This window comes from Ostrea edulis, chromosome 6, assembly GCF_947568905.1.
Source record: "Ostrea edulis chromosome 6, xbOstEdul1.1, whole genome shotgun sequence".
In the NCBI taxonomy this organism is placed as follows: Eukaryota; Metazoa; Mollusca; class Bivalvia; order Ostreida; family Ostreidae; genus Ostrea; species Ostrea edulis.
In genome coordinates, this window is record NC_079169.1 from 4,641,539 (window position 1) to 4,653,996 (window position 12,458).

General features: G+C 36.4%; 1 protein-coding gene across 3 annotated transcripts in view; it reads right to left on the reverse strand.

Annotated features, from left to right (window-relative positions):
• The window catches only part of LOC125646009 (condensin-2 complex subunit D3-like), a 70,749-nt gene that overhangs the window by 17,501 nt on the left and 40,790 nt on the right, over nt 1–12,458 (reverse strand). For all 3 annotated transcript variants that reach the window (XM_056141324.1, XM_056141325.1, XM_056141323.1), the window contains exons 24-33: nt 10,758–10,847; nt 7,077–7,153; nt 6,877–6,991; nt 6,481–6,642; nt 5,489–5,571; nt 5,278–5,392; nt 4,991–5,120; nt 4,787–4,895; nt 694–778; nt 468–572 (exon numbers count right to left, since the gene is read on the reverse strand). In XM_056141324.1, the coding sequence (XP_055997299.1) occupies nt 468–572; nt 694–778; nt 4,787–4,895; nt 4,991–5,120; nt 5,278–5,392; nt 5,489–5,571; nt 6,481–6,642; nt 6,877–6,991; nt 7,077–7,153; nt 10,758–10,847 (1,071 nt within the window). The remainder of the gene's footprint in view (nt 1–467; nt 573–693; nt 779–4,786; nt 4,896–4,990; nt 5,121–5,277; nt 5,393–5,488; nt 5,572–6,480; nt 6,643–6,876; nt 6,992–7,076; nt 7,154–10,757; nt 10,848–12,458) is intronic.

A 12,458-nucleotide genomic window follows, 5' to 3' on the forward strand; every position in this document is an offset into this window, starting at 1 on the left:
CTAGGAGGCTGAGAAAGTTTTAGATTGATATAAGGTCTGCCGGGGTAATAATGCATTGTAAAGCGCTTTGAGCAGCATACGCTGGAAAAAGCGCTATATAAAACCATTCATTATTATTTCATGATTTACCAGTGATGAACTGGTTTGCGGCAACTAAATTTCGCAACTAAAGATGATCTCAAACATTCAAGAAACATCAAAGGACTGGTTCAAGACGAGAAGTATTAGCAATGATGATGTTCTCGTAAATCTTGGGAAAATTTTTGGCACGCGTATAATAGTTTGTTTGCAGCTAAGACTGGAAAACTACAACTATGATGGAAGATGGACTGGGGGAAAAAAATGTAAATGTCCTCGCCATTTCATAGCATGGGCATGAAACATCATCTTTAATGAACAGCATTTTTCTTCCTCAGCTTGGAAATTTCTCCAAGTAAATAAAAAGAGAGCATGCTTTATCAAATTACCAGAGTGACCCTCATAGGCGTTGAAATGGAAGATGCACTCCATGAAGTGGTTAGAGAACATGGCTGGTTTCCTCTGTAGCAGGACATGAATGAGACAATATTCAGCTAAAAAAGAATAACTACATCATATCTCTTCATTCATTCTGCTACAATGTAAGTAGCACTGCATGAAAAGTGATGTACTTCAAATGTACAACTAAGACGACATCTCCACGTGTGTACTTACAAAATTCTGCAATTTCCCTCTTTTCGTCTAGTACAGTGGTAATAAACCGGAAGAAGAGTGCCCCTTTCCATTTCAAAAAGTCCTCCTATAATGTACATCAAAACGTCTTCAATATCAAATTTGTTTAAGCAGTGCATGTATTTTATTTTTGTATTGTTATATTATTTTAAAGTGGGCATATCCCCTCGCAATGAGTGTCTAAAAAGTTTTTGCTATGAAGTCCCATGATAGTGACCTTGATATTTGACCTCAAAATGTTTTTTTCTTGATAACGAAGCTACCTGTGAAGTTCCAAATCAATCAATCAAAAAATGTGGCCTGTAGAGTGTCTACTAGTGTTACACACACACTCTCTCACCCGGTCCCGCTCGTAATTCATTGCCAGGTGATAATAATATAGTTATTGACTGGGTTCAAGGACAGTCTATAACTGTTTTGTTATACACCTTAATTTCTAAGGTTGTTTTTACTAGATGTACAGTTTGTTGACTTTGAACTTTTAACAGAAGAGTGATTGCATACATTTATCAATGCATCCACTAGTTTAAAAGAAAACATACCAAATATCCTAATTAATAATTTCATTTTTGTGTTTCTGTTCTGCATGTCATCTAATAAATCCTTTATTTTATCATCAGTCAAATCAGTGAACCATGCCATTACGTAAACAAAGCACCAGACCAAGAACCACGTGACTTACATATAGCCAATAGAAATAGAACAGACTATTGCCCGTTCAACAGCTCGAAAACTGTTGACTGGTCAACAGACCACGAGTGTGAGAATTGGTTTAACAGTTAAAGTATTGGTTCTAAATCCTAAGGGCTGTTCCATTAAAACATATGAGGTACCCGGGGAAGGCACTTTAAAATTTGGGTAACCACCCATAGAAGCATAAAAATGTAATGAGGGGCCACTCACAGAAGCAATTTTAGTTAGTGCGGCACCACCCATAGAAGTGAAATAAATGTGAAATACACTTTTTCTTTAAATTCAATATGTATGAATGACTATTTATAACCCCTGAATAGAGGTCTATTTTCAAATGTTCCCAAGCATGATAGTAAAGAGAAGAAGAGTATCTTGGGTGTCATCACCATTCAAATAATTGGCCATCAATGAAGCTTGATCATAGAACCATCAATTTATTTTATCAAGACTGTCTTTCTTAAACATGATGAACTAAATTAATTTTATAAGTCTACCTGTTCATAAAAAGTCTAGTATTGTAAATGTTCAAAAACAACTATTAAAAGTTTTAAAATTGACTAGTATTTTGAGTATTAAAAAACAAGAAAATGTGTCTCTTTACGTAAATAAAATGATATTCTATGTTTCTTAGTCAATATATAAATTTACAACCTGCAACTTAAGATTTGTGAGGCTCTATTCTACCGTTTTCAACAATTTCGATAAATTCCAATTTCTCGATTCATATTTGTGTGCCATGTTTGATGTACTGAAGTTTCAACTTCCGATGGTCAAGTCATTTGCATATGTCATATAAAGTAGTATTTACATCAATGGACAAGTATGGAGGCGAAAGCTATTTTGTCGGTATTGAAAAGGTTTGAATTTAATATCAAGTTAAAAACCGAACAGCAGAGTGTAAATTCTTTCTGCAACAATATGATTTTCCTTTCTTTGTCGAAGTGGCTCAAGTAACTACATTTTCGCGCCGATTGTCAATGTTTAGCTTTTTCATTAGATCCACCTACGAGATTTCGCGATAACAAGCATGGCGGAGCAGACGAAGAACTTTGCATGCTGAACATTATATTTAATGAAAAACACCTTTATTAGACATGCCTGAGCACAAAGTTGGTACTCCTTTTGGTGTAATTTGTAAACAACATTTGGGACTAATACACAGTGCAGAGTTTATTATCGGTTATTCATAAAATTATTTTGCACCATTACGGAGATCCTATGGAATTGTAGCCTCATCCCGAAAACGTCAGAATAAAAAAAAAATTGGACAGGGCTACATTATTGCAGCTAGAAAAAATCAAAAACCGTTTCATTGGACCACGAGCACGTTTCGTTTTCCATTTTGGACAAGGGAGATAATCTTAATTTCCGGTTGCTATAATTTTAGAGTCAAACCGGAAACGATAACCGGATCGCGGAACCTCATCGACCGAGATAAAATGAAGACAGAAAACGGCGTTCGTTTCACATTCTACTTTCAACCCATCCCTTCTCTTGTTGCATTCCTCTCAGTTTCGGTAAAAAATAAAGATTTTATCAAAACAACCACCCACAGATGCAGTTTTCTGGCAGTAGGTACCCACCATATATGCAATTTTCTACCAATGACAAGCACCCATAGATTTTTTTTTAATTGCCGTCCCCGGGTACCTCATGTTTTAATGGAACAGCCCTAATTCGTTTTATATAGCAAATTATTTTTAGGTATATCACAAATTGCTATAGTACATCACTTGTACAATCTCTACATCTCAGATTACCTGTAGCAGTCGCGTGATCAGGATGAGTCTGATTACCTGTAGCAGTCGCGTGATCAGGATGAGTCTGATTACCTGTAGCAGTCGCGTGATCAGGATGAGAGTCAGATTACCTGTAGCAGTCGCATGATCAGGATGAGAGTCAGATTACTTGTAGCAGTCGCGTGATCAGGATGAGAGTCTGTTTACCTGTAGCAGTCACGTGATCAGGATGAGAGTCTGATTACCTGTAGCAGTCGCGTGATCAGGATGAGAGTCAGATTACCTGTAGCAGTCGCGTGATCAGGATGAGAGTCAGATTACCTGTAGCAGTCGCGTGATCAGGATGAGTCAGATTACCTGTAGCAGTCGCGTGATCAGGATGAGAGTCAGATTACCTGTAGCAGTCGCGTGATCAGGATGAGAGTCAGATTACCTGTAGCAGTCGCGTGATCAGGATGAGAGTCAGATTACCTGTAGCAGTCGCGTGATCAGGATGAGAGTCAGATTACCTGTAGCAGTCGCGTGATCAGGATGAGAGTCAGATTACCTGTAGCAGTCGCGTGATCAGGATGAGAGTCAGATTACCTGTAGCAGTCGCGTGATCAGGATGAGAGTCAGATTACCTGTAGCAGTCGCGTGATCAGGATGAGAGTCAGATTACTTGTAGCAGTCGCGTGATCAGGATGAGAGTCAGATTACCTGTAGCAGTCGCGTGATCAGGATGAGAGTCAGATTACCTGTAGCAGTCGCGTGATCAGGATGAGAGTCAGATTACCTGTAGCAGTCGCGTGATCAGGATGAGAGTCAGATTACTTGTAGCAGTCGCGTGATCAGGATGAGAGTCAGATTACCTGTAGCAGTCGCGTGATCAGGATGAGAGTCAGATTACCTGTAGCAGTCGCGTGATCAGGATGAGAGTCAGATTACCTGTAGCAGTCGCGTGATCAGGATGAGAGTCAGATTACCTGTAGCAGTCGCGTGATCAGGATGAGAGTCAGATTACCTGTAGCAGTCGCGTGATCAGGATGAGAGTCAGATTACCTGTAGCAGTCGCGTGATCAGGATGAGAGTCAGATTACCTGTAGCAGTCGCGTGATCAGGATGAGAGTCAGATTACCTGTAGCAGTCGCGTGATCAGGATGAGAGTCAGATTACCTGTAGCAGTCGCGTGATCAGGATGAGAGTCAGATTACCTGTAGCAGTCGCGTGATCAGGATGAGAGTCAGATTACCTGTAGCAGTCGCGTGATCAGGATGAGAGTATGATTACCTGTAGCAGTCGCGTGATCAGGATGAGAGTCAGATTACCTGTAGCAGTCGCGTGATCAGGATGAGTCAGATTACCTGTAGCAGTCGCGTGATCAGGATGAGTCAGATTACCTGTAGCAGTCGCGTGATCAGGATGAGAGTCAGATTACCTGAAGCAGTCGCGTGATCAGGATGAGAGTCAGATTACCTGTAGCAGTCGCGTGATCAGGATGAGAGTCAGATTACCTGTAGCAGTCGCGTGATCAGGATGAGTCAGATTACCTGTAGCAGTCGCGTGATCAGGATGAGAGTCAGATTACCTGTAGCAGTCGCGTGATCAGGATGAGAGTCAGATTACCTGTAGCAGTCACGTGATCAGGATGAGAGTCAGATTACCTGTAGCAGTCGCGTGATCAGGATGAGAGTCTGCTTACGAACGAGTGGTGCACTATCCTTTAGGCAAGCTGCAATGCTGGGCATGTACAGCTCCACTGTTGTTGTGTATCTAAGACATAAAAGTGAGATCTGTTACATCCAATCAATTCTTTGTGAAACCAACTCAGTAACATCAAAATTCAGAGAAATGAATCGATATCCAACCTAACACATAAGTCACACAGAATGATGACAATATTGTTCCTAATGGTCGGGTCATCAGAAATCTCCAGCTCTCTAGCCAGTGCTGCCACACACTTCTTAGCCAAGTCTGCATTCTGTAAGCACAGCTTGCCTGTGAATGCAACATACTGTACATGAATATCAGGTATATACTCTACATTTCCACGGAGTACAGCAACATACACGTACTATATTTACATGTACTAACCCAACAGTATACCTATTCTGAGTACAACTTGATTTTTCAGTGTTTCGTTGATGTGACTTACCGAGTGCAATAAAGGCAAAAGCTCTGATCCTGTTGGACATTCTCGACCCCCTGAACTGTGTCAGCTGAGTGAACTGGGTAAACTGAGTTTGCTGGGAGGATCCAGATGTTTGGGCCTGTAACAATCACGTTAATGGGTAAGATTGGATTTGACCTGTTGGGGTGAGCTGATATCAGTTTGTGAGATAGATTCAATGTTACGTTGGTATTACCTCAGTATTGTGATTAGAGTCTCCACTGTGGTCTCCATTAGAGTTATCGTGTGACGAGCCACTATTACAGTTATCAGATGGTGCTACAATCAAAAGATTCAAATTCCTGTACATGTAGAGTAGTCTGATGTAACTTCCTGTTATTGTGTACTTACATGAACAGCTTACCCGTCCTCACACTAGTATGTAAATATGTATATAAAATAGTAAACATCCCAATTAAGATGTGTTTGAGAAAACCCTAAGCTTGGCAACATTCAAATGTGCAAATTTTGACCTTGACTTTCATGATTGATATTGACCTTAATCAGTCACATAGATTTGACATTGATCTTTAAATTTACTAAATATAAAATCTGTTTCTCATATTGTTCAAAAGTTTTATTATATACCCATCAATGTTTCGTTTTTTGATACTATGGATTTCACAGAGTGTGATCCGGTTTTCTGGATCACACATTGTGGTTTTCTGATTCCATATCAGTATCCTTTGAAACTGATAACGTCACAATGCATCAACGCAACGTTTTTTGTGGAAAATATTGACCGCATCACAAACAAAACTGCGTACACAAAACATAATTTCACTGTATGTCTGTGTTTTTGATAATTTGGATTACATTTATTGTCTTATAAATGTGGGTTTAAAATGCATAGGGGTATATAATAAATTTATCATTACTACAGTAACTTGATCCGAAGAGTTGGATCACGTCTCGTTGACAGGCGTGGATCATCAGATCAAACTCGACGCTTCGTGTGATCTGATGATCCGCACCAGTCAATTTGACCTGATCCAACTCTTCGGATCAAGTTACTGTAGTAATAATATATATATATATATATATATATATATATATATACATGTATATATATATACATGTATATATATCAAGTCTGAAGTTGCTAACACACATAGAGACAGACAAAAAACAGATCAGGGGGTGGGGGCATAGAAATGCAAGAGAAAATGTGACCACACTGAAGCCTACCTTGAGAGGATAAGACAGTCTGAGTCGTGGTTATACAGGGAGCTGCCACCATACTCTGGACAATCAAGAAGACCCGCTTAGGTGTCCTGGCAGGACACAACTGAGCAATTTCTCCCAGAGTAAACAGGTGGCGTATTGCAAGATCTTCATTTACTGCACCACCTAATATAAAATGGTTCCAAAATCAATTTACAAATCAAATATAATTCAACATTTTTGTAACAGACAAATACCATCCAAATTAAATATACTTCAACTTTCTTGTACCAGACACAAATGTATTACCAATGACATAATGTTGAGTGTGCATGGTCTTTGAGCTATTACATTACTGTTTTAAAAGATTTACACATCACTGATCTTGGCAGTATTTAGCAACACAAACTATTTATATACCATCTTGTTGAAGAATGACTTTGGACAGGTACTTGTCACATGATGTCAACAGCTCGGTGCACCAGATCTCCCGTTCACTAATTAATCCCAGAGCCTCTGCTTTCGCTTCACACAACTTTATAACAAATACAGTTACGTTACACAGATAATTAGATGTACATGGGCGTCTAGAAACTCAGTCAGGATTTTTTCTTGCTTACCTTGGAAAGAGTGTTTATAGTGGTGGATATCAGCTCAGGCGGGGAGTCAAACTTCTTTAATCTGTCCTTCAGGGTGTCTGCAGTGAAATAATTCTTATTTGGTAAAAAAAACATGCACGGCATATCCATAGTTATATTGTATAGTTATATTGTATATATCTAGATACAAGTTTGGATTCATCGCATAATGGCTTAACTAAGGACACAACGTTGAAGGGACTGATTCACGATTTCCCCCAAACTTTTGTTTTTTATTTTCAATGATCAAAATCTATTGTCTGATGTGTTTAAAAGATTTTACATGAAAATTAAGGTTATACATCATCACAGAAGCTCATTTTAGAGAGTTTATTATTTGTTTTGTAAACAAAGATTGCAGCATGTTATTGTTTCCGAAATTTTCAAAAGAAATGGATATTGATCTAAGTTTATTATATCTTTCACATTTCAAGCATTCTATGGGTAAACTGTGTCATCTAAAAGTTAAAATTTGTGAGTATGCAAAATTAAGATGCTTTATATTACAAAATAAACATTTCACTGGTTTGTTTGTTTACATGAAAAGACTCGAGTCCTTATTTACATAACAGATTTAAGGCTAAAATTTTCTTTTATTCTTGCGTTCAGAAGGTAAACCTTTTGGCTATCAACATTAAATCAGTTATATTTTTAACGTTTAACATAAAAAATGAAAATATTTTTTTCAAAAACCGTGAACCAGTCCCTTTATGGGCGATACCAAAACCAATACTGATACATGCAATACGTCATTTCCTCTCCCCAACTTCATCTAGGTGGATTTTTTTAATGAATAAAAGTAATTTTTCCTCACATACGATTAAAGGTAAGTTGGAACAATTTAAGTATTCATGTTAACTGTCCCAACTTAGTATATATCGCATAAAATGAGCAAAAATTACTTTCATTCCTTATAATTTAATTTAGAAAATTCCATTTAATATCTTTCGATAAACATTTTAAAGAAAATATGAATTTTACATAATGCAGAAAAATATTGGCATAGCAACAAATGAAAACAGTACAGTCAAATATATTGTGACATCATTCCTAGAACATCATGCAGTGGGAATACACAGAGATTTGTTTATACGATATACAGAATGTTTATAAAGTCTAATGAACCAATCAAATTGTGTGTTACAAGTAAAATGAAATAAAATAAAATGAAATCAAAAACAGGTGCAAATCAAATGTGCATGGAAGATTTCTTTTATTGGCTCAATAATGCCTCATTCACACAAAGAATTTAATTCGCATGAGCTTATTTTGAATTGAAATTTACGTCACGATTTACAGCGAATTACAAAAGACCGGTTGAGTTTTCAATTGCCTGCTGGATTGATCAACAGACTTTACAATTTGGTCAGCAAAGTATCACATTTGGTCTGAATTTAGGTCACAAAGTTACTCAGGTATGACAAAAAAATTGACAACTTTTTTTTTCTCAGTGTGAGTGACAACCCCATAAATAAGATAATTTACTTCAGTTTTACTGATTATTTCAGGAAAAAGAATTTCTCTAATTGTATAAGTTAATAATTTCTTTGTTAAAATATCTCTCCATCTTATTTTTTTCATGGTTATAAGCTGAATAGATGTTGTAAAATTCCCAAAGATAGATGTGCACTAACCAACCCTAAAAACTATAAATAGAGTAGAAGACTGAACCTAAATGGTTTAGCTATAACAACAAGAATTCTATTGGTCAGAAACAGTAACAATAGAAGAGTTTTCTGGAAGTTTTCTTTGTATGATATGAATGGAATGACCTCAAATATAGATTGACAAACAGACGAATGGTACATGTACATGTGGACACTTTGTGAGATGTCTAATGAAATTTTTTAAAAAGTGAAATTGATAAGAGTTTAGAAAAGTTCAATTTAATCAATAAAAAAATGTATTTGAGAGAGAGAGAGAGAGAGAGAGAGAGAGAGAGAGAGAGAGAGAGAGAGAATACACCCTTTTCTTTACTTAAAGTAATCAAATGTATTTTTGAAAGAAAAATATAATCAAATTTGATTTTATTCCAAATTTATTGATTTAAAAACACTTGAAATAATGTTTCAAAGAGAGAGAGAGAGTGCACCTTTAATTAAACATGTTAAAGTAATCAAATGTATATCTGAGAGAAAAATATATTCAATTTGATTTAACTGATGTTCACTTTGAAAAAAAATTCATAGGGAAATAGCTGCAAAAGACACTGAAATCAACTCCGATTTACCTGTAAAAGCAATCTACGCTTGAGTAACTTTGTGACCTAAATTCAGACCAAATGTGATTCTTGGCTGACCAAATTGTAAAGTCTATTGATCAATCCAGCAGGCGATTGAAAACTCAACCGGTCTTTTGTAATTCGCTGTAATGCAAATCAAATTTACTTCACATTAGCTGTGTGAACGCAAAGCGAAGCTAATGAGCATTAAATATAGACGTATGCGTAATGGCAAATTTGGGTCACCTGCATCATATCCGTGGTCAGCTATAGATATTATGTTATTTTTTGAGCTAAAAACTAATCAAAATGATAGTAATCACTGATAAAAAATGTACAAATAGCATGTCGTTAGATAATGTCAGACGTAAATCTGTGCTCTGCATTGGTATACTGAGTAATACATGTGGAAGGAATTGCTTTAAAATACAATAAAATGTATTAAAATGGTGATAATATCATTTGTTTTTACATTTTTCCTAACAAATATGCCGCTCATTGTTTAAATTTCATACCATATGACATCATAGTAGACTTGTAATACGTATTCGTAATAAAATTGATGTCACAACATTAGTCAGCTGACTGGTGAAGGTGTTGAGTGGGTTCAGGAAGAAACAATTTGTCCCGATTAAATGCTGGTCATCAGAGTAAATAACAAGCAATTTCTTGGGAACATATAAAAACAAAAATGATAAAACTCCTTGTGTGCAGATTTAAATGTACATGTACATTGTAAACATGTACATGTAGTACACTATATATACACCTTGTACACTATATACATGTATATTTATACACGTTGTACACTATATGTATACGTAGTACACTATATATACACATAGCACACTATACATACACGCAGTACGCTATATATACACGTAGTACACTATATATACACGTAATACACTATATATATATATATATATATATGTTTTGAACAATGGATCCTGTATATCTACATAATATTTATTACTAACAATGTATATGAAAATAATTTTCAATGATATAGTATATTCTTTTATTTATTTCGCGCACCCGTTACTTTAGAAATACTTATGAATTTAATGAGTATTAAATTTTATGCGAAGTAAAATTTAATGCGCATCGTGTGAATGAGGCATAAGACGATGAGATTTGTTTTAATGTTTGCAGGAATGAAGGAAACTATCAGTAACTTTTATCACACGTTTAGAGTTAAAGTGTAGATGTTGTTAGATTTGATGAACAGTTAACCCTAACTAATCTGGTACTGTGAATTCCAAACCTACACAGTGAATTCCAAACCTACACAGTGAATTCCAAAACTACCGTGTTTCCATCGCTTTTTGAACTAAGTTCTTTACACTATACAATCTGATACTCTCTCTGATTCGACACAGAATAAATTTCTCTCCCACTACACGTCGGATTAGACAGGTCTCACTCTTGACTGTATTTACCAATCAGTTGGTCTCTTCGGTCAGCAGGAACATGTCTGGCACAACACCCCATTACTGTTAGCACCCTCTGCAGTGTATAGACTTCTGTTTCTGAAATGGAAAAGGACAATATTTGGATAAAATATCCTCTCACTAGATAAATTCTTTATTGGAGAAACACATGACAATTATTTCACAATTCTACATGTATAAAGCCTGTCTGCAAATTCTGGACCCTTTTGGTGAATAGTAAATGTGAAATACAGCATTCTATCTTCATGTGCATCAAGTTTTTCAATGTCAAAAATAGAGCAAAATGAATATAAAAAATCCAGACTTATAAAGGTCCTTTATAATGGAAGAATCAGAACACGTATATCAAGCATTTAATAGTATCATAATGTTACATAACCTCAGTCTTTGAAATTGCGGTAGCCCGATGACTGTGGCTAGTAAAATTGGATCGGGCTACCAAAAATTATTAACGTGCATGCCCGGTGGGCCAGTACCTATTTCCGATTGAGATTATGATTTGGCTATTAGAGTGCGATTCCTGGCGGGAAATCGGTGAAATAACCAGTTCTTACAGAGGAAGAGAAAACTGGTGCTGAGAAGTACGAGGAAACAAAACGACAAAGAAAATGATCAGCGAGGTTTGACAAAAGAACTGCCCCTGGCTTGAATACAATGATGGTCTCGTACTTTGCATCTGGAGCAGAAAGGAAAGTATTGAAAATTGTGAGTTTGTGTCCGGCTTGGATAATTCAGAATTGATTCTGTAAGTGAACACGAGAATAGAAAATGGTGTAAGCATTTTCCCCAAAGTAAAAAACCACAAGCAGCCGCATCAGACGTTCAGAATGTATGTCACAATCAATTATCAGTTTTGTAAATATACTTTACTGACCCTCAATGTTTTGTTACGTTTTCTATGAATTTATCCTGTGTGGAGCCCCAATGCACCGGTTAGAATAATACTCTACCAGGGTTATTCTACCTGCTTTGAAAGGCCTATATAAACTTGAGTTTTCACTATAGCAGAGCAGCGCACGATTTTCCAGAGACAAGATCTGAGCTACGCAGCATTCTTAACAAGTTCTTGACTGTAAATTTTACGGTAATATCATCTCCAGACAGGGTAAGTTAAAATTTTTATTTAAATCTAAATATCTTAATTTGCTCATTGTAATTTCTGTGTAATTTATTTGAAGCGTAATATTTAATATTTTATAAATTTACGGACCATCGTTGGCACGTGTTCATAGCTAAAGTTAAGTCATTCTTGTCGAAATTTAACTCGGTCTTTGTGCATCAATGTATAGGAATACAGGCACGTTGTTTCATAAATACTGCTATGTATTATGAAGAGTACTACGGTTAGTACCGTTTGCCGTTCTTTAAATACTGCTATGTATCATAAAGAGTAGTACGGTTAGTACCATTTGCTGTTCTTTATGGTGTATAAATCCATGTATATTTTGAGTGTCAAGAAAGCACTCTGATATTTATATGCTTCAATGTTAGGGACATTGTCATATTGTGCTTATGTAAGCTTTATTGTTTAAGGTTTTTCTGGGGTAGGCTTATCAATAATGCCAGGACGAGGTTCCCGACATTAACCTGCGCCAGTAGTGGACAGGTACAGACGAGGCTCTGGATATCACCTACTTCCCCGTCAGACCTGAGGATAAGGATCGGGAGGATTCTTATAGCAGAAAGAGT